This window comes from Monodon monoceros, unplaced genomic scaffold (genome assembly GCF_005190385.1).
Source record: "Monodon monoceros isolate NGI ecotype Baffin Bay Population unplaced genomic scaffold, NGI_Narwhal_1 Super_Scaffold_20, whole genome shotgun sequence".
In the NCBI taxonomy this organism is placed as follows: domain Eukaryota; kingdom Metazoa; phylum Chordata; class Mammalia; order Artiodactyla; family Monodontidae; genus Monodon; species Monodon monoceros.
Window position 1 is genome coordinate 136,985,569 of NW_021703777.1, and position 21,792 is coordinate 137,007,360.

Genomic DNA, 21,792 nt, shown 5'->3' on the forward strand with positions numbered 1-21,792 from the left:
TTTAGCCATTAAACAAAGTCAGGCACCTGTAGCTCCTCCTCAAGGGCTATCGATAACTCTGAGCCACGTCTTTGAGCTGTTTCGCTGATACCGAAGCCTCCACCAGGTGGGAGAAGCTATGTATGCCACCCACAAGCACGTAGACTCCAGGTCAGTTAGAACCAGAGGCTGATGGTGTTGCCTCCCAGTTACCTCACCACCAACCAATCAGAAGAATGTCCACCCGCTGATCAGGAACCCCACAACGCCCCCTCGATCACCCTGTCTTCAAAAACGCTTCCCTGAAAGCCATCAGGGAGTTTGGGTCTTCTGAACACCAGCTGCCCTGGACTCCTTGCTTGGCGCCTGCAACGAGCACTGCACATTCCTTCACCACAGCCTGCTGTCAGTAGACTGGCTTTACTGTGTGCAGGCGAGTGGACCCACGTTTGGCTCCTTAATAATACCCTGGAACAGGAAAAGGACATCAAGTAAAACAACTAAAGGCATCTGAACACAGAATGGACTTTAGTTAATACAAATGTATCAGTGTTGGTTCATTCATTGTGACAAGACGTTAAGAGGAGGGGAGACTGGGGGCGGGGTGTGGGGAACACGCCACACTATCTTTATATTTTCCTGGAAATCTAAAACTGTTCTAGAAGTTTACTGAAAAAGGCATAATGCAACTCGGTTAACATTAAAACAAGCCCCTGAATGAAAGACCGACCCAGGAGAGGGAAGTGCGGGTTCAGCCCCGAGCCAGCTCACGCGCCCGCACAGCCTGAAGCCACAGCGCAGTCCTGGCTCCTTCCCGGCTCTGGATGACGCCCCCCTGCCCCGCCCCGTGGGGTGAACCGGGCCGGGTGGCCTGACACCGTCCTGGTCCAGCACAGGTTCGCCTGATCGGCCTGGCCCCTGCCAACCTCTCAGGCCACTGAGGTGTGCAGGGTCCTTGAAAGCCCAGCAGCCCTCCTTCCCAACGCAGATGGAAAAGCAAACCGGCCTCAGAGATGGGGAGAGAGCAGAACCTTGCTTGCGTCTAAGCTGGAACCCAATTCCCGACAGAGCTGGCCCAGCAGGAGCAAAACCGGGGGAGCCCGCAGGGCCAGGAGCTGCCAGGCTACAAACAAGCGGCCACCCGGGCCCCCCCTGGAAGAAAAATAACTCAGGAAACACAACGTAAGAACATGAATTCAATCACCATCAAGTTCTGTGGGAAAGCATCTCACACATCCCTTCAGTAACAAACAGAACACAGAGCGAGCAGCTGAAATCAGGAAGAGATACAGAGATTCAGAGCGCAATTAGCAAACCTGGCCTATTGAACGTACATAGAACTTTGCACTCAACTGAAAACGACAGAAAAATACATATTCTTTTCAAGTTCCATGAATATTTACAAAAATTAACTGCTGACCGGGCCATGAAGCTATAGCCCCAACAAATCATGGAACTGGCAAAAAGCACAACACATGGGGGACTTCCCTGGCGGTCCAGTGGTTAGGACTCCGCGCTGTCACTGCCGGCGGCCCGGGTTCAATCTCTGGTCGGGCAATTAAGATCCCACAAGCCGCTCAGCATGGCAAAATGAAAAAAAAAAATACCCCAAAAACCAAACATGCGGTCTAGCCTCAGGGCAGCTAGTCTAGAGATTAACAACAAAGAAAGATTCAGAAACCCCCATGTTTGGAAATTAAACTTCTAAATTATCCATAGGACAGAGAAGACATAAAAATAGATTGTTGTGTTTTTAGTATGTCATTATAAACTGGTTAAAAAACTGAAAGAATAGAATATAAATATGTATATTTAACTCACCAACTTGTAGAAGAATAAATGGAAAAAACCTTGATTAATCTAATAGGGGATAGAAACGAGGGGGGAAGAGAAGCAAGTAGAAAGTATAAAAAAGGTGGCAAATCCAAGTCCCAATATATCCAGTTACATCAGCCGTCAGAGCAGCTGACGGGGTGGCCGCCTGTGTCCCGGGACTCTCTGCTGGTCACTCTGGTCACCTCCCGGCTGCCCGCATCCGCTGCTTCGTCTGACACCTTTTTCCAGACGGCAGCTCCGCCTTTGTGTGCAGCTGGAAGTCCCAGGGGGCTGACACTGTAGCACCGGCGGGGGGTGGCGGGGGGATGCGGGTGAGCTACCCCAGCTCCTTCCACCTGGAACCAGACAGGGAACATCTCCAAGGCACGTGTCCCCTAAGTCCCAAGCTCCCCCCACAGGAGTAACCTTTGGTCACCATGAGGCTGGCTCAAGAAGCGGCCTCTTCTATGCCAATGTCCTGCAGCCGAAATGCTCCAGCAGTGCCCTGCAGCAGAACAAGTTAGAGAGAGAAAACACACGATGGGCATCTCGGTGAGAAGGGACCTCTAGGATTTGGGGGACGGTGGGTGATTTGGGTGGAGAGTTTGAGGAAGCGGGCTTCTTCCTGGCTGAGGTGCTGTCAGGAACTGGGGGACTTTCTGTGATGGGGCTTCTCAGTACATCTTATCTGGAGGGGAGAGGGCTAGCGGGTAACACTGTGATTGCTAAACACGGCCAGGGCGGGGATGCTGGGTCACTTCTGTGGTCAGAGTTTACATTTTGTCTGTGTTCGGATGCAGTTACTACGTGCTCTTGTTTATGTCTGGATCCATCAGGGCGGCTCTGCCTGGTGGTGTGTCGTGTGAAACTTCTTCTGTTCGAAGGGGGACGCCAGCACCTGGTGGGGGGGGGGGGCCGGCTCCCGGGGGGGGGGGGGTGGTGGCGAGGGCTCAGCTCCTGGACGTCAGGGCTGCTTTGCTCTTTCACACTGGCTGCCTTCCATCCCCGAATCTCATCCCTGCTTCTCACGTGGTAATCCCGCACCTCCAGGTGAAGGAGTTGGACACCAGCCTTTGTCTTTGGGGTGAATTCTGGGCGACTGTCCACACCAAAAGTGGACTGAGAAAGCAGGCCCTCAGGATGAGATCGGAGGGGTGGCTTTTGGCCAGTGGGGAGGGTTACACCCAGTGACCACACCTGTCACCTGGTGATGTGCCCAGCACCAAGGCCATAACAGCCACGGCAAGGCTGCAAGGCAGCTAGCTGGTCACTGTTGGTGCCACCAGGATCCTAAAGGGCATCGACACCCTGACTCAAGGGGCCTCGGGCAGCCTATCCAGAGACCCTGTTTGTCCCGCTACAGCTGCCCAGGACAGGGCTGTGATGGCGGCAGGCCACCACGTCTCCTGCACTGAGTTGGGCCTTGCTGGGGACGAAGCTCACGGGGTGGAAGTGCCTGGAGGGAGCTCAGGGCCATCTTGAACCCCTTTCCCTTGGAGGCCTGAGTGTGAAGGGCGGCCTCCCTGCAAGCTGTCGCCCTCCTCTTGCAGCTGCTGCCCGGAGAGTAGGGTCCTGCCTCAGCCAGACTGGGCTGGGTCGGAGGGGCAGGGCCACAGGACCCTGAGCTCTGCCATCTGGGTCCGAGGGGGCCGGGCAGTGGGCAGGGCACAAGGCGGGTGCTCTCCTGCGGCTCCGAGATTTGAGTCCCGGCAAGGACTCTGGAGCTGGTCCTAAAGTGTGGAGAAAACCAGTGCCCTTCCGTGGATGGGATGGAGATGGAGATGCTGCACCCAGCAAACACCGCAAGGGCCCCTCCCAACCCCAAGCTGCAGGGTGCGGATTCCAGAACAGATTCCAGAATGATGCGGCCGGTGGTCCCCAACGCCCCTTTACTTCACTGGACCCTCACCAAGCCTGTGACCTCACAGGTGCCGGAGGACGCCTCCTCCCCAGGGGTCAGCGAGGCCCCCGCACCCGGTGCGCAGCCGTTGGTCACTGTCTCGGGGTGGGCAGCCTGCACTCCCTGCAACAGGCAGCAGTGTGCGCTCAGTGCGGACCCTCCTCCTGGTGGACACCCTGCAGGACATCCCACTGGCCCGTGGCATCAAGGCGGGCAGAACGGGGCACGGAAGCTTGAGAGGGTGGAGAAAACCCCAGAGATCCAGGGGCCGCCGACACCAAAGTCTCCTTTCGTGCTCTTTCTCTAAATCGTGGAAGAATTGAAATGCGCACAGACCTTAAGTGCACAGTTTGATGATTTTTGACAAACTCTAGGTTACCTGTTCCTCTGGTCAAGATGCAGGATCTGCCCGTCACCCCAGAAAGCTCCCCCACGCCCCTTCCCGCGCAGCCGCAATCCTCCCCGACAGAAGCAACTGCTGGGCTTCTTCCCACCTCCAGCTCCTGGTCTGTCTGCTCCTCTCCCGGGCATGAGCGGGGTCGTGTGGTAGATTCCCTTTTGTGCCCAGCACTTCCGCGTGTCTTGGAGGTGGCAGTGCCCACCTGGTGGAGCCGGGCGTGTGGAGGCCCCACGCTCGCTGTGTCCCCACAGATGACCATGGGGTCGTGTGTACTTCAGTCGTAAAGAGCTGCAGCAGAGTCCCTTTAAGGACGTCCGCCTCTGCTTCTCTTTGGTAAATTCCCACGAGTGGCAGTGCTGGGCTGTGGGCAGGTCCAGCCCAACTGAGAAGAAACACCAGAGCTGTTCTGGGGGCGTCAGCGGAGCCAGCGATGCCTAGAGAACCAGTCCCACGTCTTCGTCAATTGGTCTGTCAGCCTCTCAATCCGTTTGGGCTGCTTTCAAAAAGCACTGCAGACCGGGAGCTTTAACAACACAGTTACTTCTCACTGTTCTGGAGGCTGGAATTCCGAGATCAAGGTGCCAGCAGATTCGGTGTCTGGTGAGGGCAACTTCTCGCTGTGTCCTCACGTGACAGAAGGGTGGACAGAGCCCTCGGGGGCTCTTCTAAAAGGACACTAATCCCATCCACAATTGAATCGCCTCCGAAAGGCCCCACCTCCTAACATCATCACACCGGTGTTTAGGATTTCAACTCATGAATCTGAGGGGGACACACAAACAGTCTGTAACAGTCTAAAGTTTTAGTCGTTTTGGTGGGTTTGTAATGGTGTCTCATCTTGGCTTTAACTTGCTTGCCTGAAGCTCACGGTGAACACTTCTTCATGTGCCTGTTGGCCATTGTCTGTCTTCCTTTGAGAAGTCTCTGATCAAATCTTTTGTCCATTAAAAAAAATTCGGTCATATGGTAGTTCTATTTTTAGTTTTTTGTAAGGAACCTCCATACTGTTCTCCATAGTGACTGTATCAATTTACATTCCCACCAACAGTGCAAGAGGGTTCCCTTTTCTCCACACCCTCTCCAGCATTTATTGTTTCTAGATTTTTTGACAATAGCCATTCTGACTGGCGTGAGGGGATACCTCATTGTAGTTTTGATTTGCGTTTCTCTACTAATTAGTGATGTTGAGCATCTTTTCATGTGCCTCTCTAAAAAAAATGGTACTGATGGACCTAGTTGCAGGGCAGGAATAAAGCAGACATAGAGAATGGACTGGAGGACACAGGGTGGGAGGGGGAGGCTGGGGCAAAGTGAGAGAGTGGCATGGACAACGTAAAACAGATAGCTAGTGGGAAGCAGCCGCATTGCACAGGGAGATCAGCTCGGTGCTTTGTGACCACCTAGAGGGGTGGGGTAGGGAGGGTGGGAGGGAGGCTAAAGAGGGAGCAGATATGGGGACATGTGTAGGCACATGGCTGATTCGCTTTGGTGTACAACAGAAACTAACACAGCGTTGTGAAGCAATTATACTCCAGTAAAGATTAAAAAAAATTGGAAAGGTTCATGCACCCTAATGCTCACTGCAGCACTATCGACAATAGCCAAGGCATGGAGGCAACCTAAGTGTCCATCGACAGAGGAGTGGATAAGGAAGACGTGTTCACACACACACACACACACACACACACTAGTGTACTCAGCCATAAAATAAAATAAAATAACGTCATTTTCAGAAACATGGATAGACCTAGAGATTATCATACTAGGTGAGGTAAGTCAGACAGAGAGAGACAAGTATCCTATGATATCACTTATATGTGGAATCTAGAAAATTGATACAAATGAACTTATTTACAAAACAGACTCCCAGACATAGAAAACAAACTTATGCTTACCAAAGGGGAAAGGAGGGGAGGGATAGATGACGAGTTTAGGATTCACGGATACACACACTACAGATAAAATAGACAACCAGCAAGGACCTACTGTATAGCACAGGGAACTATATTCAATATCTTGTAATAATCCGTAATGGAAAAGAATCTGAAAAGGGATATACCTATATATCTGAATCACTTTGCTGTACCCTTGAAACTAACACAACATTGTAAATTAACTATATGTCAATAAAAATTCAGTTGCCGTCTATTTAAAAACTTAATAGACTTTATTTTTTGGAGCAGTTTTAGAGTTACAAAAAAATTGAGTGGCAAGTACAGAGAATTTCCATACATCCCCTCCCGTCCCCTCCAGTTTCCCCTATTATTTTTATCTTGCATTAGTGTGGTACATTTGTTACAACAGTGAACCTATGTGGATACACTGTTATTAACTAAAGTCCACAGTTTACATTAGGGTTCATTCTTTGTGTTGTACATTCTACAGGTTTTGACAAACGCATAATGACATATATGCACTATTATCATATAAAATAGTTTCACTGCCCCAAAATTCCTCTGTGCCCCCCCATTCATCCCTCCTTCCAAATCCTTCCAGTCACTGATCTTTTTTACTGCATCCATAGTGTCGCCTTTTCTAGAGTTTCATATAGCTGGAATCATACAGTAGGTAGCATTTTCAGATTGGCTTCTTTCACTCAGTCATATGCATTTAAGGTTCCTCTATGTCTTTTCATGGGTTGAAAGCTCATTTCTTTTTTTTCTTTTTTTTTTTTTTTTTTGGCGGTACGTGGGCCTCTCACTGCTGTGGCCTCTCCCGTTGTGGAGCACAGGCTCCGGACGGGCAGGCTCAGCGGCCATGGCTCACGGGCCCAGCCGCTCCGCGGCATGTGGGATCCTCCCGGACCGGGGCACGAACCCGTGTCCCCTGCATCGGCAGGCGGGCTCCCAACCACTGCGCCACCAGGGAAGCCCGAAAGCTCATTTCTTTATAGCACTGAATAATATTCCACTGTCTGGATGGACCACACTTTATTTATCCATTCACCTTCTGAAGGACACCTTGGTTGTTTCCGTGTTTTGGTACCTATGAATAAAGCTGCTATAAACGTTTGTGAAGAGTTTGTGTGGATGAGTTTTCAGCTCATCTGGGTAAACACCAAGGAGCACGACTGCTGGGTCGCATGGTGACAGTATGTTTAGTTTTGTGAGAAGCCACCAATCTGCCAACGCGGCTGCACCATTCGGTTCCCACCGGCAGTGACGAGACTCCTTGTTGCTCCACACCCTCGCCAGCATTCGGTGTTGTCAGTGTCCTGGATTGTGGCCATTCTAATAGGTGTCTCATTATTATTTTAATTTGCAATTCTCAAACGACATATGATTTTGAGTGTCTATTCATATGCTTACTTGCCATTTGTATATCTTTTTTGTGATGTGTCTGTTAGGACTTTCGCCAATTTTTTGAGTTGTTTTCTTATTGTTGAGTTTTAAGAGTTCCTTGTATATTTTAGATAACAGTCCTTTATCAGATGTGTTGTGTTTTGTGCTCTGCAAAGATTTTCTGCCAGTCTGAGGCTCCTCTTTTTGTTCTTTTAATGGTATCTTTCACAGAGCATGAGTTGTTAATTTTAATGAAGACCAACTTACGAGTTTTTTCTTTCATGCTTTTGGTGTTGTATCTAAGCTGCTGCCAAACCCAGGACTATCTAGGTCTCCTCCTATGTATGTTTAGGAATTTTATAGTTTTTAATTTTACATGTAGGGTTATGATGCATTTCACGTTAATTACTGTGAAGGGCTTAAATTCTGTGTTTAGTTTCTTTTTTCTTTCTCTCGCTTTTTTTTTTTTTTTGGCATATCAGTGTCCAGTTGCTCCAGCACCATTTGTTGGAAAGACTACCTTTCCTCCATTGAAGAGCCTTTGCTCCTTTGTCAACAGTTGACTATATTTGCATGGGTCTGTTTCTGGTCTCTCTATTCTGTTTCACTGGTCTGTTTGTCTCTTTTTCACTGATACCACACTGTCTTGGTTATTGTAGCTTTATAGTGAGTCTTGAAGTAGGGTAGTGTGAATCCTCCAACTATGTTCTTTTCTTTCAATATCGTGTTGACTTTTGTGGGTCTTTGCCTCTCCATATAAACCCCAGAATGAGTTTGTCAATATCAGCAAGATAACTTGCTGGGATTTTAACTGGGACTACATGGAACCTATACATCCATTTGGGAAGAACTGACATTCTGACAGTATTAAGTCTTCCTACCCATGAACATGGAATCTGTCTCCATCTATTTAGATCTTTGATTTCTTACATCAGAACTTTATAGTTCCTCATGCAGATCTTATACATATTTAGTTAGATTTATACCTATGTATTTCTTTTTGGTACTAATGTAAATGGTATTGTGTTTTTAATTTCAAATTCAATTGTTTACTGATGGTAGTTGCTGTTTTTTAAATTTATTTTTTAAATTATGATACACTAAGACCTTTTTCCTTTAGTGTACAATTCTATGAATTGTGATGTATAGAATTGTGTAATTGTGTAACACTAAAGGGTGAAATACTGAATGATTTCCCCCTAAGATAAGAAACAAGGTAAAGATGTCCTCTCTCACCACTCCTACTCAGTGCTGGCGGATCCAGCCAGTGCAGTAAGGCAAGAAAAGGAAATAAAGGTAATATAGATTGGAAAAGGAGATACAAAACTTTTCCTATTCACAGACTACATGACTGTCTATGTAGAAAACCCCAGACTAATCTAAAACAATATGGTCATAGGATAACACACAAAAATCAATCCTATTACTATGTACAAGCAATAAAAAGCAATAAAATATTGAAAATTGCAATTGAAAACAACAGCAGCCTTGAAAGAAAGAATGCATGTGTGAGGGAGAGAGAGAAAGAGACAGAAAGAGAGAGAGAGAGAGAAAAGCAGACAGAGAGACTTAGGTATAAATCTAACCAAACATGCACAGGATCTGTATGCACAAAATCCTGACAAAAGACACGAAAGAAGACCTACATAAATGAAGAGACATAACATGCTCATAGACTGAAAGACTCAACATGTTATTGAACCAAACTTGGGTCCACTCACCAGCACACAGTAAAGCCAATCTTCTGACACTGGGTTGTGGTGAAGGAAAGTGCAGCATTTATTGCAGGCATCAAGCAAGGAGTCCAGGGCAGCTGGTGCTCAAAAGACCCAAACTCCCCGATGGCTTTCAGGGCAAGGGTTTTAAAGCCAGGGTGAGGGAGGGGGGTCGTGGGGTGTGTGATCAGCTTGTGGACGTTCTTCTGATTGGTTGGTGGTGAGGTCATTAGGAGTCAACATCATCAACCTTCTGGTTTCAGCCGGTCTCGAGTCTATGTGCTTGTGGGCAGCACGCAGTTAACTTCTTCCACCTGGTGGGGGTTTCAGAATCTGCAATACAGCTCAAGAATATGGCTCAGAATAGTATCTATAGCCCTCGAGGTCCTTGACTATTTAATGGCTAAACTATTATTATTTTGTCTTGCTTGGCTGTTTTCCTTTGTTTCTGCATTTTCTCACTTCTCTGATTAAATGTATTCTTTGGAACTCAGGGAAGGCCTAGGAGGCTAAAGGTTTTCTATAAACAAGAGGCAGGCAGAGGACATGGTGGGGGATGTTTGTCCCGGGAAGGCTGCCCAGGGTCCTGCTCGGTTACCAACATAGTCGAGATGTCAATCTCCCCCAAAGTGATCTATAGAATTAACACAATTCCAAAACTCCCAGCAGAACATTTTTTAGATATAGATAAGAAGAGTGTAAAATTTGTATGGCAGGGTAAATGAGCCAGGGTAGCTAAAATAATTTTTACAAAGAAGAACAAAGTTGGATAAATCACTCTACCCAATTTGAATGCTTTCCATAAAGCAACAACTATCCAAACAGTATGGTATCAGCAAAGGACAAATACACAGTCAATGATCAGAAATTAATGATAAGGAGTCCAGAAACAGATTCACATACATATGGCCATTTGACCTTTGACAACAGCGCAAGTGAATCCAGTGGAGAAAGGACAGCCTTTTCAACAGTGCTGAAAAGTTGATCGGTTGATTGTCCACATGCAAATAATCGAACCTCAACCGAAGCCTCACATCTCACAATTAATTCAAAATGAATCACACGTTAGTGTAAAACACAAAGCTATGAAATGTTTGGAAGAAAACAGAAAAATACCTTCATGACCTGGCCTTTGTCAAAGAGTTCTTAGACATGATATCAAAAGCATAATCCATAAAATAATTCATAAACGAAGAAATCAATTGGACTTCATCAAAATTAAAAACATTTGCTCTGCCAAAGACAGTGTAAAGAAAATGAAAACACAAGATAAATACTGGGAGAAATATTTGCAAATCACATATCAAACTTAGGACTTGTATCCAGAATATATAAAAACTCTCAAAACTCAGTAAGAAAATAACTCAGTTAAAAAGTAGGCAAGAGACATGAATAGACACTGCACCAAAGACGTAATGACAGATAAGCACGTGAAAAGATGATCAACATCAAAGCCATTAGGGAAATGCAAATTCAAACCACAATGACATACCACTACACACCAACAAAAACGTCTAAAATCAAAGAGAACACTGGAACTTTGGGATGTGGGGTGCTGGAATGCCTCAGGCCTTGCAGTTGGAAATGCAAAGTCGGGCAGCCAGTCTGGAAACTGTCGCTCGGAGATTTCTTTTCTCTTTTTCTGTTTTTTTGGCCACAACACACGGCACGTGGGATCTTAGTTCTCCAACCAGGGATAGAACCCGCGCCCGCTGCATTGGAAGGCGGACTCTAACCACTGGACCACCAGGGAAGTCCTGTTCAGCAGTTTCTTAAACATACACTCACCATACGACCCAGAAATCCTACTTTGTAGAGAAACAAAGCTTACGGCCACATGCAAACCTGTACATGAGGTTCACAATCATCAAAAATTGAAAATGCAAAAGTCTTTCATCAGGTGAACCGGCAAACTGTGGTCCATCCACGTCACAGGACGTATGAGCCATTTGGCCACTCGGATGGATCTCAAAGGCAGTATGCTGAGTCAAGGAATCCAGTCTCAAAGGTGACGCGTACAATTGTATTTTCACGACATTTTCTTTTGACAGATCCTGCCTCAGGTTTATTTATACAGATAGCACAGGACAGCAGCCCCATGCAGACAGCAGCCCAGGGGTCACACTAGTCCTTCTGTCCTCACGTGGGCAGATAAAGGTCTCTACTTGGGAGCCTTTGTGGGGACCTGAGTGGGAGCTGGAGCCGCCTTGGCCTTGGTAAAGGCAAGATTACAATGCCGGAGATCAGTGGCCGCCAGGAATTATGGGGGGTGATGGCAGGAAAGGACCAGCACTCAGGAGGTCTTTGGGATGATGGAGCTGCTCTGTGTCCTGATTGTAGTGGTGGCTGCATGAATCTGTGTATGTGTTAAAAATCCAAAAACAAAACAGAAAGGTTACTTAAAAAAAATTTTTTTACTTAAAATTTGTAATTTAAAAAATGGAAATTACACATTCTAGACTAAAATGTCCAGTGAGCTTTAACAGAAGGAAATTTCTCGACTTAGTCAACGGTATTTATCAAAACTCCACAACTGTGCTTAAATGGAGACGTCAAGAGTCTTCCCACTCAGGTCTGAACGCACAGCAAGCTTCCTTCACCGCCAATATTCTTCGAGATGCAGCCGTGCACATGCAGCCCGCAGAGGAGCAAAGGAGTCCGTGTGTTTGCTGTGACACTGCTGCCTGGGTGGGCGTCCAGGACACCCACCCCGCCACTCTCGGAACCAGCAGATTGGGTACAAACACCAGTGTCTTCTCCATTCCATATAAGCAGGTGCCCCGCCTCCCTGAGGAAATACAAGAAATAAGCCAAACTAGAAATACGTGAGCCCTGTGGGAGGAAAACCCGGAAGCCCCTTTGCAAGACCCTGAAGGGGGTCTGAGCGCATGAGTGTCACGGGTGAAAAGGCAACACTGACACAGTGCGAGGAAGCGCCTTCCACGCTGGACGACAAACATAACACACACCCTGCGATTCTGGCAGGCCCCCGGGGGCCCCACTTCACCCTTGGGAGTGTCACTGAGCAAGCCCCCAAAAGGAACCGTCACAGGGGCCAACCCGGGCGTTGAGGGAGCAGGCGGCCCAGACCAGCCGCAGCTCCATCAGGCAGTATTTCGATCCATGTTGGCTGCGTTCGCGGGAGATGGGGCTCCGGGCCCCTCCTGCCGCCCTGGGTGTGGGGTCAGAGACAGCCGAGGGGCAGGGGGAGTAACACCTGCACAGCCAAAGCACCACGCGGGGCCAGGAAGAGAAGTGTGGATCCCGGGGACCCCTGACCCTCAGGAGCCCTGGCTGTCCTGGGACCATTCCCCATATCTCTCCAGAGCTCTGGGGTCGCAGGACCTCCCCGCCCAAGCCCTGGGGTCCTACAGACAACAGCCTGTAAACAGTAGAATCACCAGAAACGCCTCCCAGGACCGAGCTGGAATTAATGCCTGCTTTGTGCTTCCTGAGATGTTAGTGGAAAAAGCCATTTCCCACCAACAAGAATACGTACTTAGTTGGTGCCTTTTCATACTTGGTCTGTTTGTTATAAGGGCCAGATCTGTTTATGCCTCAAAAGATTTTTTGACTAAAAATGTTCCTAAAGAAGCAACTTTGTTATTATAGTACCCAATACACATTAAAAAAAAACAAACAAAAAACCCCACAGGATTCATTGTCAAATGATTTATATTTTCACATTCAAATAAAATCCAGAGACAATCAGGCTGCAACAAGAGTCTGATGGACACGTCAGCCTGCTGGTGGTTGAGACTGACAGGCCTCAGGCACTGGGGAAGCATCCCACGGCCACCTGCCACGTAAAGGCAAAACACACCAAATGCATGGGGTGTTGCCTGCCACCTGGACGGAGGGGCTGCCTGTGCACCCTGCAGGGGCCTGTTACTTACAGGAGCACGGCTGTACTCCAGCGCAACTGGGAGTGGGCGCCGCGAGGTTACCGACCTAGCAAGAGGGCCCCATGCCCCGGGCCTGGCCACAGCTGCCCCAACGAGGGCTGCTGGCCCCACTGGGGGTTTTATCCGTAAGGACCAAAAGTCAAAGGGAGACATTTATCCTCAGCCAGGCAGCAGGTATGGCAGAGGCCCCTGGCTGTGCGTGCTGTGTGCTCCTTTCCTGCGGCCTCCAAAGCCTCTGTCTCATGGCAGGGCATGCAGGATCACATCTGTAACAGCGCTGCCGGTTAAAGCGGGACTTGCATGTTTCACGCAAATGGAGTCTCGCTGGAGAAGCAAATCTCCTGTGCGAGCTACAGGCGGGCGCAGCCTCCCCTCAGTCCCTTGCAGCCCCTCCTCCCAGGCTCAGGGGCTGGGGGGCAGGGGAGACCTGGGCCTGGCTAATCTCCTTCTCACTCTTTCCTAGAGTCATGGGCCCTGATGAAGCCTGCTTCCTGCCGTCCCTGCAGCCCACCCAGCGCCTCGGTGAACGTGGACATTTAAACGTGGCTTCGGCACCTTGACATTCGTTAGGCGGAGTAAACGATTTACCAAAAATAAGTAAAATAGGTGAAATTAGTTTCTTAAGACTAAATTTATCTTTAAAGTTTAATGATCTGAAACCCACGAGAGCATAATTTTGGTCAACATATTCTCCCTTTTTTTCAGTTCTGGTCTCCTCAGATTTTCAAGATTGCTGTAAATTACTTAACCTTTAAAAATTAAAAGTTATGGATATAGTAAATTGTCTGCGATAGCTGACTGCATGTGTCAACCTGACGGGGCCCAGTGCCGAGATTAAAATTATTCTGGTGTGTGTGTGAGGGTGTTCCCGGAAGAGATGAGTCTTAGAACCTCCCGTGTGGGAGGGCATCACTCACCGCCCCCCACCAGGGCCTGGACAGAACAAAAGGGAGGCAGAGGGCACCCTCACGAGAAATGTGTATGCACACGTGTCCCAACACGCCAAGAGAGGGTGCAACTCCAACCTGCGGTCCACCGCTCAGGGGAATCAGAGGTTTTCTTTCACACAGGTTCCCTGGCACACACAGCTGCCAACCAAAGACAGTTCTCTCTCCAAGCAAACAGATGCGTGTGGGCTCCCAGAGTTCCCATCGAACCTCTGGCGCCAACACTGGACCAGCTTCGTGAAGTGCTGCATCCACGGTCACAGTCACAAACGCCATGTGGGGCAGAGTCACGAACCTGGGAGGGTCCAGGCTGGGGGTGGGAGGGGAGGGCCCGGTGTGGCGTGTATGCGCCCTCACCAATACCCACGGCACTCTTCGTTACACTGTATCACCCTAACAGGGCACCTATCTCACGCTCTCACAAACATCTTAGGTAACAAATGTCCAGCCTCAGAGAACTAGGTAGGTTTTCCTTTTGCTTTTATTACAAGCATATAATATCAATTGGCAAAACACTGAATACAAGCTTCACTATCATAAAATCAAAAGTTAAGCAATATTCCTAAACAGATTTTAGATAAAAACTAGCCACCAAGAGTACAAACAATTACACACCAACACAAAGCATAAAAAATGTAAACTTCCAAACTAAACAGTCAAAAACATGTGTCTGCAGCGTCACCTCCACAATCCCCCAGAGCCCCCGATCTCCACGCGGGATGCCAGGGTCGGCAAGGGCTCCCGCCCCTGAACACTGCATCATACGGGAAAAATGGTTTTCTTGCACCCAATGAAGCTGTTGAACTAGACATTTACGCTAATGCTACACACGTTCTAGGGGACACGTAAACTTCAGGTCCCCTTCAGATGCACCCACGGACGCAGAGACGACGTGAGCTGGTGAGGGGCCCGGCGGTCCCCAGGAAGGGACAGAATCTCGGTGATGATTGTGGTGTCGCTTGAATTGTTTTCTAACCGACTTATCCCAACCTATTTAGTTTGTTTAAACACCAAGGCAGAGAAACACGTTGGTTTATCAGCTAAGGTCACATGTGATGTGCTGGGGTGTAAATGATTTCCTGAGGGAACAGAGACACTGAACTTTTCGTGATTTATCTGCACTAAGTGTGTTTTCAATGTTTTGAGAGCACATCAGATATTCACGTACAAAGTAGAAACCAGCTGGCTTGTTCCTACGATATCCAACCCAATGACACACTTCAAAATCACTGTAAAATCCATCCTGTGGGCTTTGAAGAAAAATCAAACGAATTTCTAAAGACCTCAAATGCCATGAGGAGGCATCTAGGCCGCACGCGCCGGCGGGCTCAGGAGCCTGGGAAAGTAGCACCGTCACATCTGTGGTCGACACGGGGGCGCGTCCTGGGCCACCAGCGCGCGGGGTCTGAGGCACGAGGCCAGCCTAGGCCACACGTCAACTCGCGGCCGCTGGCCGGTCACTCACTCTCACCGATGGCCGAGCCCCTTGCACAGGCCCACGCACATTCCCAGCAACAGCGTTTTCATGAGAACGACGACGGAAGAGGAAAACCAAAGGGCTGAACGCACACGTTCTGAGAGTCCGCCTACACGGCCTCCATTCAGTGGAGCAGATGCCACGGACAATCCACGTACGTGTGGCGCCGCCCGCTGGAGCCTATCGCACAGAAGCACCAACTGCTTCTCATACAGGTAACACAAAGCACACGAGTCAGAAGCTACTCAAAGCAAAAAGAAGAAGCTTGCAGAACGCCTCACAATTTCATCTTATATGCCTGTAAATAAAGCTGGACCACTGAAACCAAACAACTGGATGGGAAAATATGATAGAAGGCTTAAAATAGAATAAATAATTTTATAAAGTTAAGTTTTCTTCTTTTTAACCCCCCAAATCTTAAATTCAATATTATATATTCTATCTGAATCTTCTATTTTCATGACACCTGTACCTAGTGAGACCCTGTGCTGCTGACGAGCCCACGCTGCCGACGAGGGCGCCGTTTGGTAACTGACAGTGTTTGTTTTACCAGCACGAAGAGTTGTGAAAACTACTTCACAGTAACTCCATCTGTTAAAAACAAAAAACAAACTTAATAGGATCCAATCACTAACTGATCCTGGCTTTCATGCTGGAAAAGATAAAATTCTGCCGTTGACGTTAAACGGACACGAGAGAAAAGTGAAAGTTTCCCTCTGACGGCGAGGCCCCCAGCTCCATCCCCGTAAGGCTGCGGTCAGACCGGAGGTGGCGGGAACAGGGATCTCCTGCAGTGAAGACGGTCTGCACGAGGACATCTTAGAAAAATGGGTACTTCTGCTGCTGAGGTTTCATCAGGGTAACACGGACACAAACGCGGGATCAGCAGGTGGCCAGGGCCCAGTGGGGACGGTGACGCCAGCTCTGACTCATCTCCACCTCTCTGTGTATTAAGTACGTCGACTTAGCACCATAGCAAATTCAAGTGATTGCAAAGATAGCTGCGAAGTTACAAATATATACTATGAGATTATACAGCCAGGTTCATTTTAATCTGACCTGTGAATTAATTTTATTTGAATTTGGACGCTCACACTGTTTAATCCTTCCTTCCTTTCATCACACAGGAAAATACCTAAATTCTAACGGTACACTTCAACTGCATTGAGAACACACGGTTTTACAGAATGCTTCAGCAGAAATGTGTATTTGAGGTAGACAGGTAATACTTAGTCATACACATCTACTCACTCAACCCTTGAATAGTGACCCTAACAAATGATCGGGATGAACAGCAAGCGCAGGTAACCGAATCATTCAAACGGTCCCGGGAGTAACGGGCTTAAAGAGAGAGATGAACTTTGACCAATTCCTAAGAAAAACTTGGTTTTATATTTCTGAAAGGCCTTATGTTAAAACCACTTGGACTGAGTTAATTTGTTTTTCCCATCACTAAGGGAGCTGCTTCTGACATTTGTAAGTACGAAACAGGAAGCAGAAAAAAAACAAACAAACTTGAATGTCGATGAGCCCAACCACCACTTCCAAAGCAAGTTCGAGAAAAACTCTAGTCACCAAGGTGAAGTTCTTCATGGAAAACCCGGCTCTCAAGCCACCGTCAGGACCACCTACCAAGTGAGGCGGCCCCAGGACCCCAGGGCCCCGGTGATGCAGGAGGTGACAGAGGGGGAGGAGCCCAAAGGTCAGGCAGAAGCCACCGGACGCGGAGAGGGACGGCCATGGAGCGGGGACCCGGAGAAGGCCCGTCTCCTTGCTCCTGTCTTTACACATTCCAAGTTACTATCTTAAAGGAACAAAAATGGATATGTGCTGGCAAAGAGTTTATTCTCCAATTCCACAAAAATACTAACATTTGGGAGGAGAAAGGGCTAACAGAGGGTGTGCTGCGTCTGCCCGCGCTGTAGGTCATTAAGTCACTGGAAAAGCCGCTTCAGCCGCACAGGGGCCCGCGCGCCTGCCCTCTGTGGCTCTAGCGTGCCCGCCAACAGCGGCCGGAGCGTGCCAGCTGCTCCACGAGAGCACGGTGACGCGCCCACCTCTGAAGAGCACGGTGACGCGCCCACCTCTGAAGGCTGGCATGGTGGGACCCGGGGTCTGCACACGTGGGCCTTTGGTGGAGACACGCCCCCTGGGCACCAGCCCCGCCGCGGACGGGGGCGCCGTCTCGGGAAAGGCCCCCCGCCACCACCATCAATCTGTTCAGCAAAACAAAAACGGGAAAGAATAAGCGGGAAGTTAAACGACGGCGCCGAACAGCTTGCGCCCTATTTAAGAGAAACAATGTTTGAGAACAAGAATCGTTCTTCGAACTGTCGTCTTCCGGTCCGCCCTGCTGACTGGGGGGGCGGGGCAGCCGCGTCGGGGTCAGGGTGCAGCCCCCCAGCTGGGCTGCGGGCCCCCGGGAGTCAGGGCGGCCCTCGGCTTCACGTTCCCTGACGTGGAAAATGAAATACCATGGTTAACTCACGATACTCATGGAAGCCTCTTTTGGTATGCTTTTAAATTAAATTTTTATATATCTTCTAAATCTTCAGGAAGCTAAAGGCCACATAAATATCGTCATTCACGTGAAAAGACATTTTGTCAATAACTTAGGAAGGATTCAGTAAACGTACAAGTATTTTGGGGGCTTATCGTGAAACCTAACTCATAAACTGAACGGAAGTGACCGAGATTTTCAAGACCTGGAAAGCAAGCAAAGGTCACGGGTCGGGACGAAGGCCGTCGCCGCACCCTCCCGCTGGGGCAGAGGCGCCCCGGCCGCGAGGCGAGGCGCGTCCGTAACCCCGTGCTGCAGCGCCTCGCGAGTGTGATTCTCATACAAAAGTGATAAATATTCTCTGTTCGGGACCCAGTCCAAACGGTGCCCAGGGCAGCATCCCACGCGGTGGCGGCCCCGCCTGGCTGCGTACTCGCGGGGCGCCCGGCGGCTGAGTCTCTGCTGTGCCGCGGCTCACAGCAGGTCCATCTTGGGTCTGTAGTGCAGCAGGAGCGGTGCTTTCTGCAAGACAAGGGGGCGAGGGAACGGCACCGGTGACCCCAACGGGCCAGGCTGGCGACGGTCCCACGCTCGTCAGCTGCCGAGGGTGAGCCCCACGCCCGGTCCCCACACCTGCTCCTGCCTTTTCTCTCTGTGCCCCACTCGCCCTCAGACCTCGGCTCCAGCTGGGGGTGTCGGCCAGGCTGTCTCTACCCTGCTCCCAGGCAGCCCCCGAAGATGGGGTTCCACTCATCTGCCTCCTGTTCCAGAGAGAGGCGCTGCGGCTCAAGGGCACGTGTCCTCTGACTGCAGCGGCCACTCCCTCCCAGGACGTCGGTCACCTCAACCAGGAGGGGTGGGGCGAGTCAGGGCCTGGAGACCATGCCTTCCCCGACCACACAACTCTGAGGCCGACGCAGCTTCAGAACGGCTGCATTCCCGACAACCCCGTGCCTGGTCTGGTCGTTATCCCTAAACTCCAGGAAACAGGTGCGCCCACAAAAGCAGCTGCTGTTCCGAGCGGATTCTGAAAATCGCATGCAACGCATCACGTCGAAGCCTCACCTTGAATCTCCACCTCGTGACGACGACGAATTTGAGCGTGTGGTCCTTGCCAAGGATCTCCTCGTTGCATAAAATGTCCAGCTGGCGGGAGAACAAGACCTCGGTCAGCGGGGCCAAGGGCTCGGCGCTCAGGACACACGGTCTCTGGTGCCACAGCAGTCACGCCAGTCGCTGAAGGGCCACCTGCCCTCTTTCTGGGGCAGCACAGGTGGGAAGCAGCGCCTGGAAGGCCCAATCCCCCCCCCACAGAGGGCCCAGAGCACCGGGGGGCCTCCGTCCGCACACAACAAGGCAGCGCCCCCGTCACGGGGCTCTGGCGCCCAGACTGCCTTCACTAGAGAGCACGCTGTCCCCCAACATCAGTCCCCTCTTGGCCAAGTTTGTCCCCTTCACCTCAGTGGAAAAAGGTAATGGGCTCCACAGACAGCTTCTCCCTTTTTAGTTTTAAAAGACTTTTTAGAGCGGTTTTAGGTTTGCGCAAAATTTCACAGAAGGTAGAGTTCTCATGTATCTCCTGCCCCCACCTCACAGCCTCCTCCACCATCAACAGCCCTGATGAAAACGTTCGTTACAACCGATGACCCCCAACACCACCCACAGCCTGTGGTTCACGTGAGGGTTCACGCTCCGTGTTGTGCCTTCTGGGGGTCTGGACAAACGTATGGCGACGTGTGTCCTCCATGACAGCATCACACAGAGTAGTTTCCCTGCCCTAAAAATCCTCGCTCTGCCTGTTCATCCCTCCCCGTTAACCCCCAGCAACCAGTGACCCTTTCGCTGTCTCCACAGTTCTACCTTTTCCAGAATGTCATAGAACTGGAGCACACAGTGGGTAGCCTTCTAGGCTGGCTTCTTTCTCTCAGTCGTACGCACTGAAGGCTCCTCCGTGTCTTTTCATGGTTTGATAGCTCCTTTCTTTTTAGTGCTGAGTAATATTTCTGTCTGGATGGGCCACTGTTTACGTATCCATTCACTTTCTGAAGGACACCTTAGCTGTTTCCAAGTTCTGACAACTACGATTAAAGCTGCTATGAACATCTGCGTGCAGGTTTCTGTGTGGACGTAAGTTTTCAGCTCCTCTGGGTAAGTTCCGAGGGGCTTGACGGCTGAACCGTATGGTGAGAGTGGGTTTAGTTTTGTGAGAAAGCACCCAGCTGCCTTCAGAGCGGCTGCACCGTTCTGCGTTCCCAGCGGCGGGGATGAGGGTCCCTGCTGCTCAGCATCCGGCGTCGCCAGCGCTCTGGATTTCGGCCACTCTGACAGGTGTGGAGTGGATCTTGTTGTGATTTGCATTTCCCTGATGACAAATGCTGTTGACCCAGATGGTCTTTTATTTTTATATTTTCTAGGTTTTTTTGGCAGCACCGCACGGCTTGCAGGATCTTAGTTCCCGACCAGGGACTGAACCCGGGCCACCTCAGTGAAACTGCTGCGTCCTAACCACCGGACTGCCAGGGAAGCCCCCAGATGGTCTTCTAAACTTCTCTCTCAGGGCAAGGGAAGAAGGGTCCGGCACCTGTGTCTCCTGTGGCTGCCATGGAAACACCATAACTTTGGGACGTGTAACTCCAGAAACGCAGCCTCAGAGTTCAGCCTGGGAGTCCGCGGGCTCGCACCCTCTGGAGTCTACAGGGTTCCCTGACCTGTGGCTGCATCCCTCCAACCTCTGCTTCCATCCTCAGGTGGCCCTTCCACTCTGTCTCAAAACTCTCTCTACTCTTTTCTCTGCAGGTATCAATAGTTCATTCCTTTATATTGTTAAAAAAAATTGTGGTAAAATACACATAAAATTTACCATCTTAACCATTTTTAAGTGCACAGCTCAGTGGTATTAAAACACATTCATCACGTGCAACTGTCACCACATCCGCCCACAGACTTCTCATCTTGTAAAACTGTAACTCTGTCCCCATTATAACTTCCCATCCCCCTGTCCCCAGCCCCTGGAAACCCTGATTCTACCTTCTGTCTTTATGACTCTAGGGACCTTGTACAGTGGAATCAGACAGTATTTGCCCCTTTGTGCCCAGCTCATTTCATCTGGCGTCGTGTCCTCAAGGTTCACCCACGTCGTAGCAGGTGTCAGAATTTCCTTCCTGTTTGGGGCTGAATATTCTATTGTATGGACGGACCACATTTTGTTCATGTATCACCTTTTGCCTACTGTCAATAATGCTGCTATGAACATGGGGGTACAAATATCTCCTTGGGATCCTGTTTTCAATTCTTTTGGGTATTTTTACCCAGAGGTGGAATTGTTGGTGTTCATGGTAGTTCTATGTTTAGTTTTTTGAGAAACCCCCGTACTGTTTTCCAGAGCGGCTGCACCATTTTACATCCACCAACAGTGCACAAGGTGACAACCTCTCCATTTCCTCACCAGCACTTGCTTACTTATTTTTTTACAGTAGCCATCCTACTGGGTATGCGCTGGGTCTCATTACAGTTCTGATTTGCATTTCCCCTATGATTAGTGATGTTGAGCATGTTTTTTTTTTTGCGGTACGCGGGCCTCTCACTGCTGTGGCCTCTCCCGTTGTGGAGCACAGGCTCCGGATGTGCAGGCTCAGCGGCCATGGCTCACGGGCCCAGCCGCTCCACGGCATGTGGGATCCTCCCGGACCGGGGCACGAACCCGTGTCCCCTGCATCGGCAGGCGGACTCTCAACCACTGCGCCACCAGGGAAGCCGAGCATGTTTCCATGTGCTTGTCAGCCACTCATGTATCTTCTTTGGAGAAATGTCTACTCAAGTTGTTTGAGTTTGTGTTGAATTTTAGGAACTGTCTATATATTCTGGATAGTAATT

The 21,792-nt window shown here is 49.6% G+C and overlaps 1 protein-coding gene across 3 annotated transcripts in view; it reads right to left on the reverse strand.

Annotated features, from left to right (window-relative positions):
- Positions 1-14,242: 14,242 nt before the first annotated feature.
- The window catches only part of PCGF3 (polycomb group ring finger 3), a 54,841-nt gene continuing 47,291 nt past the window's right edge, over positions 14,243-21,792 (reverse strand). The window contains exons 6-7 of one of the 3 annotated variants that reach the window (XM_029234775.1): positions 18,985-19,065; positions 14,243-18,441 (exon numbers count right to left, since the gene is read on the reverse strand). In XM_029234775.1, coding sequence (XP_029090608.1) covers positions 18,394-18,441; positions 18,985-19,065 — 129 coding nt within the window. In that variant the 3' untranslated portion in view covers positions 14,243-18,393. The remainder of the gene's footprint in view (positions 18,442-18,984; positions 19,066-21,792) is intronic. The other 2 variants (XM_029234777.1, XM_029234776.1) reach the window with 2 other exon arrangements.